Source organism: Astyanax mexicanus, chromosome 8, assembly GCF_023375975.1.
Source record: "Astyanax mexicanus isolate ESR-SI-001 chromosome 8, AstMex3_surface, whole genome shotgun sequence".
NCBI classification, from domain to species: Eukaryota; Metazoa; Chordata; class Actinopteri; order Characiformes; family Acestrorhamphidae; genus Astyanax; species Astyanax mexicanus.
The window spans coordinates 43721983-43747600 of record NC_064415.1 but is presented as its reverse complement, the minus strand read 5'-3'; the positions used below and the strand labels follow the sequence as shown (position 1 = coordinate 43747600).

General features: G+C 37.0%; 2 protein-coding genes across 2 annotated transcripts; both read left to right on the top strand.

The window, feature by feature from the left end:
• Positions 1 to 1086: 1086 nt before the first annotated feature.
• Positions 1087 to 7837, top strand: abcf2a (ATP-binding cassette, sub-family F (GCN20), member 2a). The gene is made up of 15 exons (XM_007241181.4): positions 1087 to 1207; positions 2821 to 2998; positions 3121 to 3333; positions 3779 to 3961; positions 4242 to 4413; positions 4801 to 4896; positions 5178 to 5280; positions 5376 to 5471; positions 5554 to 5673; positions 5797 to 5886; positions 5990 to 6100; positions 6208 to 6270; positions 6393 to 6521; positions 7008 to 7211; positions 7308 to 7837. The coding sequence occupies exons 2-15, from the start codon at positions 2857 to 2859 to the stop codon at positions 7413 to 7415; spliced, it is 1830 nt and encodes a 609-aa protein (XP_007241243.3). The 5' UTR covers positions 1087 to 1207; positions 2821 to 2856; the 3' UTR covers positions 7416 to 7837.
• Positions 7838 to 8001: 164 nt separating this feature from the next.
• faim2a (Fas apoptotic inhibitory molecule 2a) lies at positions 8002 to 24204 on the top strand. Its single transcript, XM_007241180.3, has 12 exons — positions 8002 to 8084; positions 10284 to 10435; positions 13566 to 13699; positions 14999 to 15063; positions 16865 to 16918; positions 17422 to 17472; positions 17587 to 17626; positions 17774 to 17811; positions 17925 to 18012; positions 18181 to 18276; positions 19728 to 19781; positions 19889 to 24204. The coding sequence occupies exons 2-12, from the start codon at positions 10306 to 10308 to the stop codon at positions 20033 to 20035; spliced, it is 897 nt and encodes a 298-aa protein (XP_007241242.3). The 5' UTR covers positions 8002 to 8084; positions 10284 to 10305; the 3' UTR covers positions 20036 to 24204.
• Positions 24205 to 25618: the final 1414 nt, after the last annotated feature.

The window sequence follows — 25618 nt, the reverse complement described above, 5'->3', positions numbered from 1 at the left end:
GCCTCTGCCAAATGACAAAGAAGGTTCAATCAGGTTGGGTTAAGTTCAACACCTTCTTTAACAAAATATAGCTACTCAAATGTGCTTAATCAAAAGATTAACCAGCAGTTAAAGAGTTAATCACTAGGTGATGATATCTGTGATATACCCTGAAAGGTATCTGTATCACAATCACAAAATGTATCAATAAATATCTTTATATTTTTCACCCCTGACATGAAATGTAGATCTGTTTAGTTCTAATGTCTGAATTCTTATAACAGTTTCTCAGACAGGGATTAATCCTAGACTACACAGCATTTTGAAAAGAGATTTTCCATTGAATGAAAATTATGGTCTACGAATAGGCTTAATATCAGTCTGGGAAATCAACACAAACACACACTAGTGAACACACTCGAAAGGTGTGTACAGTGATTTTGTGGGAACATGAGCCTGGAGGGATGGGCAGCCATTGTGAGGGTTAGGAGGCCCACCAAACCCAGATATCAAACTCACAGCCCGCTGCTCTTGACAGGGTTGTGCATGAACGCCTTCACTGAACATGTTTTTTGTGAAAGATGAAAAAATGGCTCAGGGTTGTTCAGTGTTTTTAAAACTTTAATGTCAAAACCTCTGAAAGTATAATATGCTTAAAATAATTGTTTATAAATAATAAACCTTAACGTCGTTCAGTCTCGCGCCATGAATGAACATCCAAGCCGGAGCCGGTTACTCACCTCGTGTCTCCACCGTTAAAGCAGAAAATTACTGGACACCGCTAGAGGGAGCCCGCGAGTGAATCCAGAATTAATAGCTGGAATGAAGTTAAACATCTAAAAACACAAATAAAGGGAAAAAAAGGGAAATATTGTAAAGAATAACGGCGTGCCATAAGTTTGTTTCGTAGGAATAAACTAGTTTAACGAATTTATGGATTTTTTTAATTGTTAAGTAAATAGTAAATAATCCTGGCCCCTGTTCTCGATACTGAACTGATTGTTATCGATCCTCTGATCGGAACATGACGCAATGGTTATGGCTTCTGGACGCCACAGCCAGTGTAGTACCGGCTGCACCAATCCGGAGGCGCGGCGTCATCCTCCTCGGGACCTGATTGGCTGGCGGGCCGGTATTGAGGGCACGCGCCGCGTTTCTGCCGCGCTGTGTTCCAGGAGACGGCCGGCTGGTGTTCCGTTAGCGCAGCGCGAGGAGACGATCAGAGAAGGTAACGTTAACGGAGGAATCAGTGGTTTTACTGATATATTGATGAATAACGGGTCTCTTTGACTGAACTCCGCCGGCTCTGTCGGGGCTCCGAGCGGAGAGCGGACCGGCGCGGGCTCGCGATGAGGCCGGGTTTTACCGGCAGTGTGAGGAAGAGGAGGACACAATGCGGCCCCGCGCGGCCGAGCCGGCGCGCTAATACTCGGCCTGAACTCCGAGTTCCAGCAGCCTGTCCGCGGCTCTCTCAGCCCGCAGACCTTTATAAACCCCCACAGACCCGAGTTTACCGCTGTGTTAGGGCGATAACCCGTGTGTTAGCGGGTATTTACAGTGTAAAGTTAGCCCGTTAGCTTTAGCACGGTGTAGCATCGTGGTTGGTGAGTGTGGAGCTCTGTGAATGAGAGTCAGCGCCGGCCGGGTGAGCCTTAGCTTGGTTAGCGTTACTAACCTAGCCAAGCACTTCCGCTACATACAGTATTATACCTCTTATTAAACCTGTGAGCTTTGTTCACGGTCTGTCTCTGAATTAATAACTCGCTCAGAGTCCGTGTTCGGGTTAAGGCGAGGGGTTAGCTAACTCGGCTAATCTAGCTAGCCTAGTTTTTTTTTTTTTTACAGTCTCAGTTTAGGGCAAGGCGACGAGTCACTGCGTCAGAACATCCACAGGAGCACGTTCCTACACAGGCCATGTACTCCTGTCTGACTGTCCGTCTGTGTATGTCTGTATATTTACGCGTTTTAGCGTCTTTTTTCTTCCTGTAATTTTATCTCTTTACGTTTCTAAATGTCTGTCTACTCTCTGTTCCTTAGTTTGTCTTTTAGGCTTTCTTTTTTTCTGGGTTTCCTTTTCTCCATTTCACTATCCGCTCTCCATTTCGGTATGTCTGAACTCATGTCATCAGTTTGCTTCTCTAGACTTTCGCTGGAGACAACTAATATTTTCTTGTGTTGCTTAAGGTAATTAAGTTTGTCACCAAAAATCAGCCAGGTCACTTGTTGAACTAGTCCTTTTAAACTCTTAACAGGCAGTCATCTTTGTAAATTTTCTGTTTTACCACATGCCTATATCCTGTAGGATTTCTGTTCAAACATTACATAAAAAAGGTTTAATGCTTAAAAACGTTTGAAGTCCTGTAATTGGTAATAAAACATATATTTTACACATTAGACATATTTCTAAACCTTTCAAAATATAATGAATAAAAAAAGTTGACACACTCCTAAACTTCATAAATCTTTTCCTCAATGTTTTAAACATATTTCATGTTTTCCAAACATTTCATTTTGTGTTAAATGTCTAGTTTTTTTTTGTCAAACATGCAGAATGTGGGTTGAATCCTGTTACTGATCTTAAATCATTAAGTGGAGTAGAGAGTGAACAGGTAGCTTCTTAGTGTCCTATATAAGTCTCCAAAGCCCCCAAAGTTTTCAGAAAGTTAACTTTTTCTCTGCAGAGAAAATGGGTTTTGTATCATCTACACATCTACGCTTAACACAGGGCCTGTTAAGAAGTTAAAATAGGCTCAAATACCTGTTCTCTGTACTAACCTAGTGGGGAGGATGGTATGGCTCAGCCATTATTTGATTTATTTTTAAATTTTATTACAATTTCAGGGCTTTTCTTTCCTGTACCTGGGATCCACTGTAGCCATGCCATCCGATTTAGCAAAGAAGAAAGCAGCGAAGAAGAAGGAAGCAGCAAAGGCTCGTCAGAGGCCCAAGAAGGCTGAAGCAGTTAATGGCGATGGAGGGAAACCCGAGAGCCCAGAGAATGGTGTGGCTGAGGTCAATGGTGAGTAAAGGGTTTACTCCTTTTAAGTTAGGTGAAATTAATGCTTTTAATAACACAAATGGCTGTAAATAGCTTCACTTTTGATGAAAGTTGAAATATTAATAATAATGTGCTGTCTGTAGGAGTTGCCAGCATAACAAAGGAGCTGGATGAGTTTGAGCTGAAGAAGACTGAGGCACGTGCTGTGACCGGAGTGCTGGCTTCCCACCCCAACAGCACAGATGTGCATATCAGCAGTTTGTCACTGACCTTTCATGGGCAGGAGCTGCTCAGTGATACTAGTCTGGAGCTCAACTCAGGTCGTCGTTATGGCCTTATTGGACTTAACGGAACAGGTACACTTAGATTTGTGCTCTTTTGAGCACAAGGATTTTTTTTTGAATGTCTGATTTGCAACGTACACAGTAGTTATATCGTAGATTGTGCAATGTTTTGTACCGCGTCAAACATTTTGCTGCTTAATACAAAGTTTTCATTTTAAATGAATTTTGACCAGAATATTCATATGTACCTAATACCTTTTTATTTTACTCTATTTACTTATTCAGAGATTGCATTGTTTTGACCTGTTTGGTTATTGACCTCTGTGAAAATTTGCTTCTAAATTATTATTGATAAGATTTGGTTTCTTGGTGACCGTGGTGCCTCAGAGTTGAGTGAAAATGTACACTGTACATCTGCAGTACACTTTAACAAATGGCAATGTTTACACACCCACAGATTCAAAAACAGTTTTGACCATTTGGTGCATTGTTGTAATTTGCTCTTTTGTTTGTTCAGGTAAATCCATGTTGCTCTCTGCTATTGGATACAGAGAAGTGCCCATTCCAGAACACATTGACATTTACCACCTGACGCGCGAGATGCCTCCCAGTGAGAAAACTGCACTACAGTGTGTAATGGAGGTTGATGACGAGAGGATCCAGCTAGAAAAAGAAGTTGAGAGACTCGCCCATGAAGACTGTAAGTTTTGCTTATTTATGTGTGTTGATGGGCTTGAACTGGTCCGTTCTAGTGCAGATGTCTTTAAAAGGGTGTGATGGGCCACGTTTTCATAGGTGCTATTCTGTCATAATGGCATTCTTTCCTAGGCGTGGTATATCAAACCTTCACCTAAGATCTCTCCTTATGTTTTCCTTTTTAAGGAGGCGGTCTTCAGTTGAGGGACAAAACAATACCATTGCTGTTGCTTGTTGCTTTGTGTGGGGGAGTGTTTTCCAACTTTCTTTTGCTTTCCTCTTAGCGGAGTGTGAGAAGCTAATGGACTTGTATGAACGATTAGAGGAACTTGATGCAGCCAAGGCAGAGGTGCGTGCATCCCGTATTCTTCATGGCCTGGGCTTCACTGCTGCCATGCAACAGAAAAAACTCAAAGACTTCAGTGGAGGCTGGAGGATGCGTGTTGCGCTTGCCAGGTAAACTTAGGCAGTTGACTGCTCCCTGTCTTTGTGCTTGCTTAATTGTTCTTGGCAGTTTCTACAGTGGGTTACTCAGATTATTCAGTATACTCCTTTTCTAGACTATTAAACCTGTAGTAAAGGTAAAAATCAAAATAACCACTAGTGGGCACTTTGAGAGTCTAACAACAAATGGCTCAATCAAAGGTGTCATGAACATTTTACTTTAATTTATATTTAACCAATATAAATTAACAAACCCTTTTTTCTATATCTGTAACAAACATTCAGCATAAATGAGCCATTAGCCAAATGGAAAATGCAAACTATTTGACTCTTGTCGAGCTTATTGTAGGTTTATTATTATACATGTTTATTATTGAGTTGTCTTGTTTCCATTTTCAGAGCTCTGTTCCTCAAACCTTTCATGCTGCTCCTGGATGAGCCCACCAACCACTTGGACCTGGATGCCTGTGTGTGGCTGGAGGAGGAGCTAAAGCAGTATGTTTCTTTTATTGATGTTTTATTTGATCTGTGAAATGAAGAACTGAAGCCTCCATATTTTTATTCTAAAGGGGTTGTAGCCACAGACATGATGTAAACAAAAGGCCGAATTGTAGCTTTGCCATCAAGCAGTTTGTTTCTCAGTATGGCTGAGGCTTTGACAAAAACTAGACCGAAGCGTTTAGCTGATCTGCTGGAACATCCCAATGAATTTTCTCCTAAATTTAAACAGTAACTTGTTCACTTATTCTAAACTGAACTCCCTTGTTCTCCTGTAGGTTTAAACGAATTCTTGTCTTGATATCTCATTCTCAAGATTTTCTCAATGGTGTTTGTACTAACATCATTAATCTGCATCAGCGTAAGCTGAAATACTACACGGTAAGAACTGAAGTTCTCTCTGTAGACATGTCTTCTGTAGTTCTGACCATGAAATTGTGGATTAAATGTAACATTGTCTCTCTGTCTCTGTGAAGGGTAATTATGACCAGTATGTGAAGACTAGAGAGGAGCTGGAGGAGAACCAGATGAAGCGCTTTAACTGGGAGCAGGATCAAATCGCTCATATGAAGGTAAATTTGTGCTCCCAACCAGTTTAATATTTGCATGTTTTGATCATTTGGTCGAAACCCAACACTTTGTCTTTTGTCGTAGAACTACATAGCACGGTTTGGGCACGGCTCTGCAAAGTTGGCCCGTCAGGCACAGAGCAAAGAGAAAACCCTGCAGAAGATGGTTGCTTCAGGTCTGACTGAACGTGTAGTGAATGACAAGGTGAGAATCTGGGCTGATTAACATTTGATCCTCTTTTTTTATTTGACTAACACTGATTCTTTTTGTACACTCACTATACTCCTAAAATTGATCTAAATTGTTGTCTCTGTTTCTGGTCCCTAGACACTGTCATTTTATTTTCCTCCCTGTGGGAAGATACCCCCTCCTGTCATCATGGTTCAGAATGTCAGCTTCAGATACTCAGATGAAACGGTAGGGATGCTGATCTAGCCACACTGCAACATGTTTCTATTTCTTCCACTTTGCCCTCTATAGGACAAGTGTACATAGTCTCTTCTACACATCTATTTTTCAGCCAATCATTTATAAAAGCCTGGAGTTTGGAATTGATTTGGATACCAGGGTGGCCCTTGTGGGGCCCAATGGGGCTGGCAAATCAACACTATTGAAGCTGCTCACTGGGGAGGTATGTTGTTGTTGTTTTTTTTTTTTTTTTTTCTTCTAAATGACTCAAACATATATATGTCCTTTTTAATGTCTGCATTTACTTAATGGCTTTGCGTTTCATCTCAGCTCCTCCCTACTGATGGCATGATCAGGAAGCACTCCCATGTCAAGATTGGCAGATATCACCAGGTACGCTGCAGCCTTTTGCTATTAATTTGTGGTTTGTCGTAGACAAATTGTCTCAATATAATTTTCTTACATTTTGGTGCTTGTCAGACTTTACTTGACCCTTTTGTCTTCTTGTCTTGCAGCATCTGACAGAACAGCTCGAGTTGGATCTGTCACCTTTGGAGTACATGATGAAGTGCTACCCAGAGATAAAGGAAAAAGAGGAGATGCGAAAGATCATTGGACGATATGGACTCACCGGCAAACAGCAGGTCAGTTTTATGTTTGAGTGTGATGACATTTGTGAATTAAGTTATGTTGTTGTAGTAGTATTGGTAGTAATTAATAAAAATGAATTCCTTAGTCCCACAGTAAAGGGACAAAGGAAATGGTCCCCAAAAAAGTGTCTTAGGACGAACAAGATGGTCAAGCAAGCATCACACTACGCACGCTGTGATTCTTAATGATTAGATGCTTTTGGGGATATTGGCCCTAGTGTGACGACACACTTCAGTATTTTTGTGGCGAATCCAATCAAAATATGTACCTGGTTTGCTAGCAATGCCAGTCGATCAGTCATTATACCGTAACATAATCAAAACATATGTTAAACAGAACAGTGTATAGCTTATGTGGGAATTGAAACTGGAGATGTCACATTGAGGCATTCCAATGTTTAAATGACATGGAGCCTAAAGCACAACATTTGAGAGATGTATTTCAGTGAGTCTAATCATTTCCATGTATTTTATTTTCAGGTAAGTCCCATCAGGAATCTCTCTGATGGTCAGAAGTGCCGTGTTTGCTTTGCCTGGCTGGCCTGGCAGAACCCCCACATGCTCTTCCTTGATGAGCCGACCAATCACTTGGATATTGAGACGATCGATGCCCTCGCTGAGGCAATCAATGAGTTTGAGGGTGGCTTGATGCTGGTTAGCCACGACTTCAGGCTTATTCAACAGGTATTGTACTAAAACAAAATGTGTGTTAGCATAGGTCTTGTAAAATCTAATCTTGTAAATGTGGCATTAATGATTGGCCTTTCTTGTTTCTAACAGGTTGCTCAGGAGATATGGGTTTGTGAAAAACAAACCATCACCAAGTGGAAGAAGGACATCCTGGCCTACAAAGAACATCTGAAATCCAAAATTGACAAAAATGCATGATGCGCAAGATCTGCATCTTCCACATGACAATTTCCAACAATCTGCATCTTCACTCTCATTCTTGTGGACACCCCAAAGCATGCATGTTCATACTTCAGTTGAAGCACTATCTACTGCAAACTCCCCTATTGTTTTATTTTGATTAATTGGTTTCCTCCCTCTTGCCCTTCCATGTCCCCTTCTGTTCTAATTGGTGTGAACTCAAAGTAAAGTCAAGGCAGGTGTGCACTTAAACATTAATGCAGGACATTCATCATTCATCTGAGCAGGATTATGGCTGACATACTATAGACCAAGATATATTACATGGGCTCTTGCAGAGCTTTTTTTTGTTTGTTTGTTTAGTTTTTCTTTTATTTAATGCTGTATCTGCAATAATGGAGTTGTCTGAAAATGCTAAATAAAATAACCTTTTCCTATAACCAGATGTGCATGATTTGGTGTTTTGTGGGAAAGTATTATAGTTAATCAATTTGTTATTCTCGGGTAGTAAATTATTTGGGTATATAAATATTATGTATTGGTTTAATTGATCCGTTTCATTAGACACTCAGTGTCAGTGTGGTTTATAATAAATTATTTATTTGTGGTGATTTCCCGCAGTACAGGATGTGCGTCACTGGCCGCTGTTGTTAAATTGTCTGACTCTTTCTCAGCATCACCGCGGAGGTGAGTTCAGCTGGTGCACCGTCTCGGAGTAAATGGAGTTTTAACTGGCTTTTTCGGAGGGAAACCGGTTTAATCTTTCCCCCGGTCTCTGTGCTGGTCACAGTGAGCTGTGTGAGCGCTGCGCTGGCCCGGTAGCTTCGCTGCTCTGGGTTTAGCGGGTAGCGGCTAGGCTAGGCTAGGCTGGGCTCCCCCGGCGGGGGTGAGCGGGACCCGGGCAGCGGGCTGGAGTGGAGCGACCGCCGAGCTAGAGGTTCCTCCGTGTTTTAGAGAGTCAATCAGGGATCTAGCATTTTAAATCTGTGCTTTCACGGGATTTTCGCGTCGCTAGCTTTAAACACACTGAGTGAATATTGAGCAGCGAGTACCGACAGTGAAGAGTAGAAAGTGGTTCAGCTGTAGAAATCGGTTCTTTCTGTTTAAGAAAAACTGAATTGTTTTGTATGGAAACCCTTTTCCACCACCTGAAATAAAAACATCCAGCGCCTGTTTCTGAGATAGTAAAACCTCATTTAGAAATTCTATCTTAACGAAGTCGTTATATTCATGTGCTATCTCGTTATTTTGAGAGTAATTCCTCCTTAGAGACTCTATCGTTTTTCCAAGACAAAGTTATAATTTTGAGGTCAAATTCTTACTTTGAGATGGTATCTTATTCTTTGAGATACTGAGTCATTATTTTAACATAAATTATTTAGCGAGTAAATCCTTACTTTGAGATACTACCTTTTTAAATACAAAGTTATTTTGAGATACAAAGTTAACTTAAATACTCATTATTTTAAGATGCAAAGTAATTATGAAACATCTTCAAATTACCGCATAGTATCTCAAAATACGATAGCAATTTACTTAATAATAAAATAAATGTACTAATAATGATTATTTTAGGAATGGGCTTCCATAGATTTTCATGCATAAACTGGCTTTGGCATTTACACATACACACTACACTGTGCCGGATAAAAATCCAATAACATGATGTTTTCATATATTCAATAGCTTAGCAAGCTATATACCAATATAAGAGTATTCTTATCTTTTACACTTACACCGGAAAACTTGCTTAATTTTTAAATGCTTTTGTGAATTCTTTTGGGAAACACTTTACAATAAGGTCACAAATAGCCGTGCTTAAATTTTACTAAGATCTAGTATCTAATAACTTATTTAAGACATTATTAAACATCACTCATTTTAATGCTTAAGAATTATGTTAAACAATTAGAGACATTGGTTAAAAATTGTAGTTATTAATTAATTACTAGTGTCAATAAGTAGTTGAGACATTATAATGTAAGTACTGTTAATTAAGGTACCTTTATTGGAAAGTGTTAGCTACCTGTTTTTATTTTTTTATTATTATTATTTGTTTTTGACTCTTTTTTTATGGAAACTCCTAATAAATCCAAATAGGGCAGTTTTCCAGACAGGGATAACGCCATGTTTTACACTAAACATCCCAGTGAATTGAGATTCTTCGTTGAAAGAGATACAGTCCCCTCCAAAAGTAATGGAACAGTAAGGTCAATCTTGTTACTTCTGCTGTAGACTGAAAACACTTGAATTTGACATTAAAAGATTAACATATGTCTGATTCACATACTAACAGATTTGCTGTGTTTTGTTGCCCAGGTGTGTCCTGATACATTAATTATACAAGCAATAAACAGCTCTCAGTTTCAGATTTGGGTTTTGTCTGTGCAGACTGCGTTTATAGTTAGAGTAACCAACATGAAATCCAAAGAGCTGTCTATGGGTGAACAACAAGCAACTTTAAAGCTAAGAGAAGATGGGAAATCAGTCAGAACCATTTAAAATGTCCTGTTGAAGAAAGTTATGAACGGGCTCATTAATCTTTATTAACAAAAATTGAACTCAGAAGTATACAGAAACATTTGGAAATACTTGACATAAAAACTGAAATTCTTCATTTTTTTATAGTAAACCCAAATATTTTCAGTCTACAGCAAAAATAAGGGAATCGGCCTCACTTAGTCCCTGTTCAAGAAATCATCCCATATATGAGGTTTCCTGGGCAGAGACTTAGCCCATGTTTTAATTTCAATGGAAAAACTCTAATAAACATGCTATATAGTGCAAGGTAGTGCTTAATCCCTGTCTGGGAAAGTCCCCTATAATATATGCCACTTAAACAAGTGCTTTAATTTAAGTGTTCAATGAAATCTATGAATTTCTCAGTTTTACAGCAGACTGAGGCACCATGAGCCTGCCCACTTCTCCTCCGAGCTATGCGGAGGCCACAGCAGGAGATAAAGAGCGAGGAGTTGGCAACCCACCACCTCCACCCATGCCCATGCATCCCAGCTGGGCCTATGTGCATCCAGCTCCCAGTAAGTGTAATTACACTAAAACTTCTGGATACATGTAAAGATAATCCTGATGGGTTTTATACTCTACATCATGTACATCTAAGAGTTCCTTTGTCAGTGGTTCATTCGTGGGTGTTTCTTCATCAGCAGTATCTTTTAATCTAAGTTTTGGCTTAATTTGGATCTGGAAAACCTGCCTGGCTGTTCTCTGGTGATTTAGATTTAAAACAGCTTAATCTCATTTCTGCAGAATATGTTGTATATACCTGATTACACTGAACATAGTCTTGAAATGCTGTAAGGATAATTTATGAGGTACTAGTCGCTGACCACATACTTTAATGTGTCCTTTATGTTGGCAAGGATGTTAAGCATTATCAGGGTTTGTATGGGTGCTTGAAATCCTGGAAAATTTCTCGTAATTGAAGAAGAGTTGGTTTACAAGGAACCAGCGCTTTTTGCCCCCAGATGCATCACTTCTTTTTTTTATTTTAGTTATCGGGAGAGTTATCTAGCTATGCTAAAAGCCAAGCTTTTGATTTATCTAAATAATAATAGTAATAATCCGTGGTTACACGTACAATATACTATTAGGCTAAACCGAGCGTCCCCCAACGTTTGGAGTGTGGAGAATAGTTTTACGATATGTTGATTATCGCTGAATGGCAGTTTTGAGATATCACCATTATCATTAATTTACCACAGCTGAAAGGTGCTGGAAAAACTTGAAAGTGGGCCTTGAAAGTGCTTGAAAAGTGCTTGAATTTTACCTTGTAAAATGTGTATTAACCCTGATTATGTCTACTATTGGCCATTCCAGAGTATTTCTGACAACAACAAGCATGATTTGTCCCTGTGCTCTCATGACAAAACATCATATAGCTTATTGGTTAAAATTCTTAAATTGGCCGGACAGCTTCTTCTTTTTTTTTTTTTTTTAGAAAGTTCCACTAGAGCTGAATTATGAAGACTCATATTTCCCCCTTTAAATCAGTAAATGACTGCAAACCACTGGAGGGACCTCATGCATGAGTCCTTAATGAATGGGGGTGAATTAAAGTTTAGATTTTCTGCCCTAGCCTGAGCCCGGGCCCAATCCGGCCTCATACCTGACTCGAACTTCCCACCACTTTCCTTGATTCGGGTCGGGTTTGGCTCAACAAAATATAGCAAATAAACAAATCAAACTGTGTTTTTAAAAAAAGTTATGCCAGTTACAATGTTATAATCACGCAGGTCTGGGTACACACGAGTTCCTCCACTTGTCCACATTTCACACTTGCATTGCAGCGCTGTGCAGTGTTGGGCACGTTACTTAAAGTAAAAGTAACTTAAAGTAATTAGTTATAGTTACTAGTTACTTCCCCAAAAAAGTAACTGAGTTACTAACTGAGTTACTCCACTATAAAAATAACTAGTAACCAGTAAAAGTAACTATTGCTCCATATCCCCTTTTATTTTGGACTCACTAACAAACCTGGAGGAGATTCTCAAGTGGGTATTTTCATCTCTGAGAGTAGTTCATCCTCATCGTATCTATATGCAGAGGTTATGTTTTAATTGAACTATTGGCTATTCTTCTCCCATGATTTTCACTAATACTGCTCTGTTCTGTCTGTATTCATAAGCTTTTAGAGAACGAGCAATACATATTTAATGTTAGCAGTGATGTCTAACTAAGTAACGCGTTACTCTAATCTGACCCTTTTTTTCAGTAACGAGTAATCTAACGTGTTACTATTTCCAATCCAGTAATCAGATTAAAGTTACTTATCCAAGTCACTGTGCGTTACTCTCTCTCTCTCTCCACCTCACACAGACACACACACCGCTCCCTTTCCCGTCACCTTTACAATCCTCCCCTGTCTCTCTCTCGCGCTCGGCGTGTCTTTAGTTTCCGCCTGTTCTCATTTTTCCGCCAGTTCTCGGGCTCCCTATTTCTTTATAAAGGCGTTTTTTCCCAACCGCGTCCCAATTCACTAGCCAGGGCAGCAGTCTGCACAGCCGCAGAGCGCGTATACCGTAAAGACAAGAAAAGTTCTGACGCTTTAAATGAACGCTGTCAAAATTAAATACTTTTCAGTAGTTTACTGGTTTGGGTCGGCACTGGACAACGTCTGGGTCCGGACCCGGACCGCAGTCTGCATATATGTGATCCCTGGCCTCGACCATATACACGGTTTTGTTTTATAAAACCACTCCTTGCTGCCCTGCAGAGAACAACAGGTTCAATGTTAAGATTTACAGTGTTAAATATTTCAGGTCAAGAAAGACTTTCTTTATTTTTCTTTTTTATAAAAACAAGTATTTATGTTAAGTGAAATCAAGAAAGACCATATTTTATTTTTTATAAAAAAATAATAATTTATGTTAAGTTAATTCAAGAGAAATTGTCTTTTATTTTTATAAAAAAACGTATTTTTTCAGGAAATAGTTCAACTTTAAATGTCTAGAGATACATTGTTGCTGTTAAAATGCATTTTCCAATAAAGGGAGTATTGGCAAAACTGGTTATAGTTTTTATGTTAAGGCGGCGCTGTGGAAGGAGGTGGTGTCTGCAGCTGCTGAAAGTAACTAATAAAGTAACTTGTGCAGTAACTTAGTTACTTTTAAAATCAAGTAATCCATAAAGTAACTAAGTTACTTTTTAAAGGAGTAATCAATAATCAGTAATCGGATTACTTTTTCAAAGTAACTATACCATCACTGAATGTTAGGCATAAATGAGTCTTAAGGCTCAAAGCACACTTCTATCAGAAGCCATTGGGCAGTTGCTGTCATCTGCTCCAGTATTAATGCAGTATTAACATATTAACATATATGTTCATTTAAGTGTGTTTGTTAATTAAGTAGTAAATCTGTCGGAAGTGTTTTTACACAGATGTGGAGATTCTGTTCTAATATGTTTTTAGCCTAGTAGGAGTTTTTCTGAATCTGCCTTATAGTCATGAAAACCTTTCAGAGTGGATTTTGGGCCTTGTTAATAAAATCTGAGCAAAATAAATTATTTTCCAAAATGTCTCTGATCACAAAAAAAGTATTTTAATAAAAACACAAACTGTTGTTTTTATAAGTTAAAAGTAAATTTAGCAGTAGGTCTGTTTTTCAAAGCTACACTAATTTGTTTGGCTTTGTTTTTGATCTATTTCAGGTCCAGGATACACTAACCCGTACGCTTCAGACATGTCCTCGCCCTTCTCTGATCCGAGCTCTAGTGGGAGCTTCGATGGCCTCAGCGGGAGTAGCTGGGAGGACAAGAACGTCCGCCGTATGTTCATCAGAAAGGTAAATTCAGTCCATAATCATTTCAGCTCAGGTATTCTGTGTGGAACTTTAGAAACATTCGAGTTGTTCTTACTCAGTGCATTGTCTGCTTTAAGATGCTGCCAAGGGTACAAAGAGACAGTGAGTGATGTCCTGTTCTGAATTATTTAGATGTATAGAGACAATATAGAAATGTTTTGCATTATGATTGGTTTTCAGTTAGAGCTTGTTAGAATGTAGAGCTTGTGACCAACTAGTAGTGCATATATATATATATTGTCTGGATAGTTTATTTTGTACTTATGTATAATCTAGACACATGTCTGAGCATCTTTACAGAGCATTCTGTATATGTATGTCTGCTGCATATAAACATACAGAACATTTTGCTAAAGTGGGTCCATGTAAGAAAATGTGACCAGCTTGGCTACTTTCAATATCATCATATCGGATGCACGATGATATCGGAATTGTATTTAATTGTATTTTTAAGAATTATTTGCATCAGCTGATTTGGCCAATATTTCAAACCGATATTTGTTAATGTTTTTATTGTATGCTTGTAAAGGATAAAGTGACATTGGCTGTGATACTACAATTGTCCCAAAAATAAACAAACAGTACAGATGTACAGTTCACTGTTTTTTTTTCTCTACAAATCAAAAAGCCATATCACTTTGTATTACTGTATTTCTCGCACTATAAAGGCGCCCTATCAATGAATGTCTATTTTCTGGTCTATACTATAAGGCGCACCAGATTATAAGGTGCATTATGCAACACTAGTAAGGAACAGGGGTGTCGCCATGTTTTCCTTTCTAAATTAGCAGGTCTTGCTGTTAGGGGTTGGGGGAAGTGGGTAACAAAGTTACAGAAATTTAAGCTAAGAAAACAAAACTGTAATCCTTTAAAAAAATTAATAATATAAATATTAGTGTTAATATAATTATGATGGTGTTTTCACTATGCCTAGTCGTAACATCTACTCTTACCAGTAATATTTTATCAAAACAATATAATTACTGCAAAGTAAAAGTAACATTAAGTCAAATTAAGGTCAAACTGCTGGTCCAGCTGTCCAAAACAGTCCCAAGTTATGATGTGGTCTATTGGAAAATTAATTTCTCACAGATGTTGTAAAGGCTACACCTGCACACCAGCACATTTTATTATTGCTCCAGCAAACTGAGATCTGATGAATATTTGGATACAGGACATGTAAAAGCGTCAATGTGAAAGAGCTGTTTTTTTCTGTTGATGATCAGATTACCATTATAGAATAGTGCCAACATATTTGCTCAAGTTTTTTTTCTCTTGCAGGTGTTCTGTATCCTCATGGTTCAGCTCATGGTGACATTTGGTGTCGTAGCACTCTTCACTTTCTGGTACGACATTTTTTATTTTTGTATTCAAATTTGTTATGTGTCCTCAAACTCTGGGGAACCTAAATATTAATACTAATGTTTTGTAGCTATAGTTTCACCATGTACGTGTACAAAGCATGACATCTGAATACAAAATGTTTTTTATGCTTTATAATTATTTGGTCCTGTTAATTTTGAATTTACATTGTATTTTAATGAATGTACTATAGAACTTGTGTCTTTACGTATATTAACTGTGTCTCCAAATACATGATATAGATTGGTGTGCACAGGACTGTACATCTGATGTCAATATGTTGTCATGTAGCCTTTCCTGAGAAAAGGAAATTAGCCTTTTTTAGAATGTGTATATATACAGTACATACAACTTCTGAAAAAAATTAAGAAACCACTTCAAAATGATAAGTTTCACTTATTTTACTTTTTATAAGTATATGTTTCAGTAAAATGAACATTGTTGTTTTATTCTATTAAATACAAACAACATTTTTTCCAAATTCAAAATAAAAACATTGTCATTTAGAGCATTTTTTATTTGCAGAAAATGAGAAATGGTTAAAATAACGAAAAAGATACAGTATTTTAGACCTCAAATAATGCAAAGAAAGCAAAAAAGTTCATATTCATTAAAAAAACAACAATACTTATGTTTTATCTTAGAAAACATCATTAAATAAAATAACCCTGATTAATGTATCAGAAAAACTGATCATTTTGAAGGGGTCTCTTTTTTTTCTGGAAAAAAAAAACACAAAAAATTATGAGTTTCTTTAATTTTTACCAATTTGAAAACCTCTGGAATATAATCAAGAGGAAGACGTCATGACGAACATGCCAAGATTCATAAAAAAATATTGATTTCTGAACTCTTAAAACTTTATAATATGTGTCACGGGGGAGACCCAGGCAGGGAGACGAGGAGACGGACGCAAGTGCAGGTAGGGTGAAAAATAAATAATAATTTAATAAATAAATAACAAGTAAACAAAGAAACGAGGAACAAGTAAACATGTAACAAAGATAAACGAATAACCAATAACCAAAACAAACCAGTGAAACAAAAGAACATAAACTAAGCCAATAAGAGATAAAGATAATAAATAAACAGGGAATATATACAAGGAAATAAACAAGAAGCTAAACAAGACTAGGAAAACTAAACTGAGCAGGGCAAGGGAGAAAACAATGGAAATAAACAGGGAAGCTAGAAATAAACAAGAAGATAAACAAAGGACAAGGCTATGAAGACTATGAAAACGAGGGCTAGGCTAGAGAACACGAGAAGGACAAAACAACAGAGGTTAGTGCAAAGACCGACGAAGGACAAGAGACAAAGGAAGGCTTTATAGCACACAAGGGAAGTGGAAACACCTGGGTCTATGGGGCGGAGCTACAATAGATACAGGTGGAAAAGTACTGACAGGAGACACAGAGGGGCACAGGTCACGTGGTAATAACACAGAGGCATGAGACAAGACCAGGATGTGACAATATGAACTTGTTTTCTTTGCATTATTTGAGGTCTGAAAGCTCTGCATCTTTTTTGTTATTTCAGCCATTTCTCATTTTCTGCAAATAAAAATATTTTGACTATATTTTTATTTGGAATTTGGGAGAAATGTCCGTAGTTTATAAATAAAATTACTTAAACAGATACCTATAAATATTAAAATCAGAGAAACTGATTCAGAAACTGAAGTGGTCTCTTAATTTTTTCCAGAGCTGTATATACATACACACCCTTAGTATGTCCATGGGGCTTAACAATCTATATTTCCTGCTCTGTTTTCTGTTTTCACAGCGAGCCAGTGCGACAGTTTATTCAGTACAATCGTATCCTCTACCTTGCCTCATAGTAAGTATTGTAGTTTTTTCCCCTTTGCGCTTCTTCTGCACTGTAACGCTTTTAACAATCTGCACAAATTACACATTGTAATGTTTGATAATTTACTAGTGTCAATTATAATAAGTTAAAACATTCTGTCATTCGTCCTATTTATTAATGTATCCTTTATTGTAAAGTGTTAAACAAATATTTTGTAATGCTTATTTTCTATGAGATGGGAAGCTAACTGTCAATAGAACTGTGTGTAAGAGTGCATGATGTTTTACTGCTCTATTTTAGTTTTATTTTCTAATGTTAGACAGGCAAGCATGATTGATGTTTATTTAAATTCATAATTAAAGACTTAAGGTTTTATTCATAGTAAAATATGGTATGGATCTATAGACTTGAATATTAGTGAGTTTGCATCTTAAGAAGATGTTCATCAAATTATCAGAAATGTTACAGTTGAAAGCTTTTGTACTCTAGTATATTTTGGCTCTAAATTGACTTCAACTTTATGTCTTCTCCAGTATGACCTTCATGGGAACATACTTGGTGCTGGTATTCAGCTCAAGTGCACGGTATGAAGAACCTTTCTAATTCTTTGCAACACAACGGCAAAACTATTGACATTGTTCAAGTAATTTCTCTGGATATCAGTGAGACTTCACATGTTTTCTGTCTTTTCCCCACAGACGAAGATACCCAACCAACATGATCCTCCTTGGCATATTTGTAAGTATATGTAAACCCTTTGAATGTAGGTGGTCAATTTTACTGGTGTAAAATTGATATAAAAATTGTGAAATCTCTTGTCTTTAATTCATTGGCTATTATTTTGTAACAAGCAGTTGAGTGGTTCCCATTTTCTCTTTTGTTTAGACTTTGGCACTGTCGTACATGGCTGGCATGCTTGCAAGGTTAGCACTAAACAGCCCTTCTGTTGTTCTCTTATTTTTGTTGTTTTTCTGTGCATATATTTTTTATAATAACAATATTTTATTTATTTTGAACTGCTCTCTCTTTGTTTTAGCTACCACAATACCAAAGTAGTGATGATGTGTGTGGGTATAACTGCGTTAGTGTGCCTCGCTGTCACCCTTTTCTGTTTCCAGACCAAGGTGAGTTAACCTTCTGAGAGAAAAATACACTTTGGTTACCTATTTAAAATAATGCTCCTATTTAAAGGCTTTATAAATAGTTTATGAATAGTTAATGATTAGATTGTACCACACTTTGATTGTTTGCTTTTAAGGAGTTCTACATTAACAGCCTCATTTGTGGTTCAGGTTGATTTTACTTCTCGTCATGGTCTGCTCTTCTCACTCTTGATGGTGCTGATGATCACTGGACTGCTGCTCATCTTCACCGTGCCATTTGGCTATGCAAGTTCTATGTTTTCTTATACATATAATTATATATATATATATATATATATATATATATATATATATATATATATATATATATATATATATATATATAATTATATATATATATATATATATATATATATATATATATATATATATATATATATATATATACCTGTTGCTGACACAGTTAGCTCATACACAGCTTGTATAGTCCCTGTAGAAAAGTATTACAAATACAATAGGATTCTCTGGAGAAGATAACCATGAACCTATTAGCATCTTGCCTAATGTGGTATATATTGCACTGTGGAGCAGTGGAACTGTGTTTTCTGGATTGATAGTGCTCCACACAGACACACTCGAATACCAAACATATACAGTTTATTAACAAAGGGGCTAGGCTTGCTGGAGTAGTATGGGACAGGCAGGGTCAGTAACAGTATGGCAGCAAATATAATCAACACACCAGAGCATAGTCAGGCAAAACAGGGTCAAACACGAAAAATCCAGTAGATAAGGGACAAGGCAAAAGAGTAGTAAAAAAAATACAAAAAGTGTCATGTGTGAGGGCATGCTGGGAATTGGAGTCTTTGAGTAGTCCAGAGCAGGCAGACTCATGGCATCAGGACTGACATAATAAGTTTTGGAGGTGGCCATATTTTATCATATTTAGATTTATGTCCTCAGTAGCTTTCTTATGGTGAGCAAAAAGTGTAATTTAATTTAACTAGTGTTTAAAACACAATTATTTTTTTTATAGATCAAAACCACTATGAAAGCTGAGGCTCTTCAAAATTACTTGACAAGTGGCGACCACTGGGGTCCAGGCACAGTCTTCCATTGTGCAGGCTGTAGAGTACAAATGGGGAATGTTTTAGAATAGGGTCTAGAGGTAAGCAGTAGGGTGCTAAAATAAAAGGATATAAAATATAATATTAATACAATATGGCACACCCCTAATAGGTTATAATTATAATAGAAATGAGGTGTTAAAAGAAGAGAGTGTTGTGCATGGAATTACTATGAAGTCCTCCCCTCATCTAGAAAGGCTGTACACAATACTATAGAGCAGTGCTGGGTAATACAAACATTTTAGCCTTTATTACAATTAATGAACACTTAATTTTGTTACAAGAGGCTTAAGCTGCTAAGATGATTCTGTGTTTGCTCTGTTGCCTGACTAAACACATGCAGAAGTGTGTTTTTAAGGGGACAGTACATAAGCACAGACAGCATGGAAAGTATTAACAAATAAAAAAATGAAATAATTGATATATGCTAGATTAATTTGATTCATTTCAGATGAATTGTACAGACATGTCATAGAGATTGCGTTAATTTATACTTGTTTTTTAACACCAGTTAGCAATGTAGCTAAAATACCTGAACTACCTTTGTTCTCATTTATTATGTATTATTATGTATCAACTGTTTTAAAATTGATTATTTCTCCCTCACAGATCCCCTGGTTACAGACTGCATATGCTGGATTGTGTGCCCTAGTTTTCACTTTGGTGAGTGCCCTTGCTCTGTATATGCTTAGATACGATCAGATATCATATTATTGTGAATAATGAGGGTGCAGAGATCTAAGTATTCTTGTCTCCCATCTGTGTGAAAGTTCTTGGCGTTTGACGTGCAGCTGTTGATGGGTAACCGCCGGTACTCCCTGAGCCCTGAGGAGCATGTATTTGGAGCACTCTGCCTCTACATGGACATCGTCTACATCTTCTTCTTCCTCCTTCAGCTGTTTGGGAGTCGTGAGTGATTCCTGTGTTCATGCTGGTCTGAAACATCTGTCCCTGTCCTCTCTTACAGACACGCATATACCCTCCTTACTAACCCCACGGTCCACAGAGGTGTCTTCCTTAGTCTGTAGAATCAAAATGTGCTGCCATTAGTATATCTGGCCTTCAAATTCTCGCTTTCCAGAGGCTCAGTGAGTGGTGGCAGCCCCTACGTATATATGCAGCATAAGGTATTCTCTCATCCACTCGAGCTAATGTTGAAAAAAACACACACTTCAGCTTCAGCTGTTACCTGTGTAGAAGACAATCATACTACTTATGGTCGGGTTAAAAGAGTGCTCTGAGGAGGCTGTGTAGCTGTTGTAGTCCTCAGTTCTTAATAGTGGCCTGGAGGATATATATTTTTTTCATTTCCTTTTTGTAATTTCTGTTTTTCTGTATTGAGTGAGAAAGAATATGCGTGGGATTACAATCGCCGCATTGTACAGAATTGCTGGTTTACTGATTATTACTGAGCATTAACAAGCATTAAAAAAGTCGATTCAGTGTCAGTAGTAGTGACAGAGACTGTGTATCCATTTCAGTTTTTATTTATTTACTTTTTTCAAATTAAGTCACATGTACAGATTTAGTAAATTTGTACAAATTCAGTAAAAACTCTTTCAGTCAGTTCCGTCGTTTCCGTTCATGAGCCTCTTTGAATGCTGGCTAATCCAGAGGCATGGGTGTAAATTGTCTGCACTTTCTATTGTTCTCATTGCTGGTTGGATATATGCAATATATGCAATGCAACCATTGTCTGCGTAGAAAACACACAGTGCCAAATGTACCTCCGTGGTGTGATGATGGCGGCAAGTTTTCAACTTTGGTCAGGTCTGTAATGTTGATTATCCACTGCCTGTTTCACATAGCTGAAAGGTGCTGAGGTCATCTTTTTAAAAAAAGAGCTCTACACATATACACAGTTTCATGTCAGTATATACATATATATATTTTTTGCATCGGATTTTCACTTTATTACTTTCAAAGGAGGATTCTCTGGTTTTTTTCTTCTTTAGGAATGTCTTCGATTCTTAGGAAATTTTGCTGATTTGCAGATTCCAAAAGCTTGCATAATTCAGTGTTTAAGATGTAAAAGTAATTCAGAGTGGTTTGGTTTAAAAATATTAACTGTAGAGAAACATACCCTCTCTAAATTTCTTTACAGTGGAGGTAAAAGGAACCAAGAGGTTGTCTACAGCACACAAATACAGCCATTTTATTTTCTATTCAAATCCACTCATATGTGCTCTCTCTCTCTCTCTCTCTCTCTTAGTTGCTGTATGAATATGTATTAGTGCATTAGTTCATTCGAATTACAGTTTTAATGCGGTCTTCAAAATTGAGTAATCACTGAGTAATCATTGAGTAATTGATCTAAAATATCCATATATATTACTAATTTCTGAAGTGTTTATTCATCCTACAAATACCTCCCACAGACCAACGTGCAAATATTTTCTAAACATTACACTCAGTCTGAGAACTAAGCTTGTACCGAAAAAAGGTCCAGTTTGGTGCGGAGTTTAAATGAAAAGTAATTCTGCAACATCTGTCTCAAAACAGGCAAAGTGACAAGTTGTTTTTATTTTTATTTTATTATCTACCCAATTTGTAGCTGTAATTTTGAAGTGGCAAAAAAGCTCTTTCAGACTCGGGTTATTTTATTGTCAATACTTGTGTCAGTTAATGAAAAGCAGATGCAGTAATTTGTAGCTGAGCTAGCTAAACACAGATTAGCTTAGCAAAAGGTTGCAGACCCAACACACCCAAGGAAAAACATTTATTTCAGCTTTTTGAATGTTTAACCATTCTCACTCAAGCTGAGACAGTCTAAGTTAAACACTTATAATAAGTGTGGTTTCAGGCAGACAGACTTGAGTGTGTTCTGTGGTGAACAGAGTGCTAGCTTGTCATGCTACTAATTTAGGTAATGCTAACCAGCTTCTCCTTTCTTATTTGCAGCAGTTAAACATTTGTAATTGTTGTAATTGTTTGTAATAACTAGAAGTTTAATATTTATTGAATAATTGATTTTAAAGTGTGCAGTGACCCTGTAAACAAACAGATTTTTCAGTTTTAAAATAATGCTGGATATAATTATATGGAAGCCACACAAACACAGGGCTCTCCACGCTTCATTTGCAGTTTATGTTTCTCTACGCTCCTGTAACTGGACACCATGGTAATATTTTAAGGCAGTATGACACTGGAAATGGAAAAACAGATACTGCCCAACCCTAATGTGTGTTGTGTTTTCTGACCTCCTGAAAAGATGATTTAGCTGTGCTTAATTGGCCCTAGGTGTGAGTGTGTGAGCAGGTTGTTGATGGGCTGGTGCCCTGTCCAAGGATAATTCCCACCTATGCTCCTGTCACAATAATAGCTTTTGTTTGGATTTGTTTCGTTATATTGTCCCTAAAATAATGGCAAATAGCTATGTTATGGTCATTTTTTGACCATTTAGTTTGATTGATAGATGAAAACACCAGTTTTATTTTATATAGATCAACACACAAGCTTATTCACATCAATGGGCTTAGATTGAGACACCTACTTTGAAATATCATAGCTCAGCAAAAAGTAAATGACTGAATTTTTACTGAATTTTGTCCCTTTATTGTTCAAAATGTTAATTAAAGATTTCTATGACAGGCCTACCTGCCTTGCGCACAGTGACCCACTGGTTCCTGTCACCTCTACTGCTATTTTTTTTTTTTTATTTACATTTACAGTATTTGTCTGATACTCTGATCTTGCAGTTTGGGTTACACATGTTGGTGAATGCAAGGTTATGAATTTTAGCCACCACTTCTTATTACTGCACCACTCTGATAGACTGTGTTTACATCTTAGGTGGAATCCTTCTTGTTATTAGAGTGTTTTATTAACTAATTAGCATTCCCTCTTTCTGTTTTTCAGGGGGGTTTGTTTGTAGTTGGTTTGCTCTGGTTTAAATCAGTTGGGGTTTTTTTCACGCAGGGGAAAATGCAGGTGCACCACAATGTGTCACAATAAAACATGGGAGAAGGTTCTTTACACATATTAGTCAGATTTGTCTGGGGCAGGAGCAAGAAGGTCTTGTGGTTTGGACTATTGCAGATTTCTTTGTGGTTAAACATGGAGCAACAACAGAGATTGGGCAAAATTTACCTGGGCAAAAATGAACATTACAATACATTAGGTTAAACAAGCTCCTTATCTCAAATTTCTGGAGTACAGCTGATTGTTCTATTTGAGGTCAGATTGCATTGCATCACCACAAACAAACTGCTCCAGAGTGTATTTGGGACTGGACTGAGACCAGTAATTACTGTATTCACACCTGCCCAAATGAATCACACCAAGGGTGAAAACAAAACAATGTAGTCCAGTTTAACTGGACAGATGTGAACACACCCTTAGTGACTGAAGCACTGGGCATTTTGGTGCAGTTAAACATTCAAAGCAAACATTGCTTATTTATATAAATTTGATGTTTACAAATGTGAATATTTTATTGTGAGTAAACATATGTTGTTGTCAGTTCAAGCACATGAAACTAATGCTGCACGTTTGTTTAAATGAAGGCATTGATGAAGAAAGCAGAACACTTACAGTAAGTGTATGTGAAATCATTGGTAGCTGAGCCTGCCTGTTTTTTATTTTTCCTTCTTCATTGAGTTTATACTCAGGAGAAAACTGTCATTGCACATTTCATCTACTTCACAGAAAAGACTAAACATGAATTTAAAAGTCTTTACAAAAGAAAAGAAGGGCATGTTTTGAATTCTGATTATGACCAGTGCTGTACTTTTTGTGTAATCATTCCTCTCTGTTCATAGATCTGTACATTTGAGAGTGAGGTTTATTGTATTTAGACCACCTTCTTCCTTTCCTCTTTCCTTGTGCACTGTTGTATGTCTACAAAGAAGCTCAGTGTTCTATCAGTACCTACTACTGCATGATCTGTGCTGCAGTGGCCAGTCCTGTCATTACTGCACACTGCATACTAACCTAGGAGTAAAAAGTGAAAGCCTTGCCACATTCCTTTATTTCCCAGCAGTGTAACGGCAGGGTGGCCAGCGGATATGACGAGAGTATTGTGAAGTTTTGTAACCTTATTTGTCTGTTAGTAAAATGAATAAAGATTATGATTATGAATCAGAAAGTGTTGTTGTGCTGCTGTAATGACAACCTGAATTTCACTGCTGTCTGATCCACTTGTACCAGTGCAACACAAGCTTTCACACCACCACTATGTCAAGGTTACTGCACTGGTAAGAATGACTCACTGCCCACATAATAATGTCCTGTGGTGGTTAATGCTATTGATTACTGGTTCTAATATTACTACACAATGTATAATGATATAATATAATCAATAAAATATTATTAATTCACAGTACAGTAAAACACCATAGTCCACATGCTGATATATATTGTAGTGTATCAGTGTATGTAGTGTATAGTAATAAAGAGCTCAGTAAGAGGAAGTACAGATTTTCTATTGAAGAGTCTGGTTGCAAGAAAAGCTGCGTATTAACAGTAACTCAGCAACTCTCAGCCCTGGAGGGTTTATGAAGAATGGAAGGGGGAATTAAAATCTGAAACCTGATTGAAACAGCTGTGCTTATACAGAACTTACTTTTTTATGTTTATTATTAAGACACTCTAAAGTCTAAAGAGCTTCAATGACAAAAACAATTATGTTATGTTATATTAATGTATTTAGATCATTGTTTACTTCAGAAGTAGAGTATTATTTATTTATTTAGTATTTCCTATTTATTTACTCTTTTTTCTTAAATTGGTTATTAGTTTACTTGTTATTTTTGTGTATGATTATTTTTTTATTTAATTAGTAAGTAGTATTTTTCTTTTTTCTTTATGTGATGACTTGAGGGAAGGTTATAGATGAGGCAGAGAGAGGTTATCTATGTTTATTTTCCTTTATTTGTTCTGAACTCCTAGACACTTCTAGACCAACAAGCTTCAATTTCTGCACTGAGTCTCTGATCTTTCTATTCAGAGTGCAATTAAACTAGGAACACTCTAGCACCACTTACTGGACAATTTATGCAACTGCATCTGTGGTTACTACACTACACTAGGTATTTATTCTTTAATAACACCATTTTTACTAAAGAAATTTTACATGAGTATACATAAACATTTATATTGTATATTTACGTGTTTTTCGTCTTTTGTTAAGTATTATGTATTTACTTTTTATTTATTTAGTAACTTTTTTGTATTAAATTAGTTTTTATTTGTGTGCATGTAATTTATTTAAATTATTGTATCATTTATTTGATATGTATTTTCTAATTTGTTACTTATTCTTTTATCTATGTTTTTTAAGTATTTTAATAATATGTTTTATATATTTGTTTTATTTTTTATTATTTCGGATGAGCTTTTCGTGTGTTACGTGTGATGAACACTCGGCTATCAAAATAAAAGTCTCCAGATTTCGTATCTTCACTGAGGCTCAAATTGAACAATAAGCAATATCTGAAATACTACAAAAAAGCTATTGCTCCTAAAATCCAGATAACTCGATAAATGTTGAGGTGTCATGA

Excerpts from the sequence above, each read along its gene's own strand:
- abcf2a (XM_007241181.4), top strand. The coding sequence starts at position 2,857 with ATGCCATCCGATTTAGCAAAGAAGAAAGCAGCGAAGAAGAAGGAAGCA. Across the intron at positions 2,999-3,120 it reads TGGTGTGGCTGAGGTCAATG|GAGTTGCCAGCATAACAAAG; the intron begins GTGAGTAAAGGG and ends TGCTGTCTGTAG. Across the intron at positions 6,522-7,007 it reads GACTCACCGGCAAACAGCAG|GTAAGTCCCATCAGGAATCT; the intron begins GTCAGTTTTATG and ends TTTTATTTTCAG.
- faim2a (XM_007241180.3), top strand. The coding sequence starts at position 10,306 with ATGAGCCTGCCCACTTCTCCTCCGAGCTATGCGGAGGCCACAGCAGGA. Across the intron at positions 10,436-13,565 it reads CTATGTGCATCCAGCTCCCA|GTCCAGGATACACTAACCCG; the intron begins GTAAGTGTAATT and ends GATCTATTTCAG. Across the intron at positions 19,782-19,888 it reads GTGCCCTAGTTTTCACTTTG|TTCTTGGCGTTTGACGTGCA; the intron begins GTGAGTGCCCTT and ends TCTGTGTGAAAG.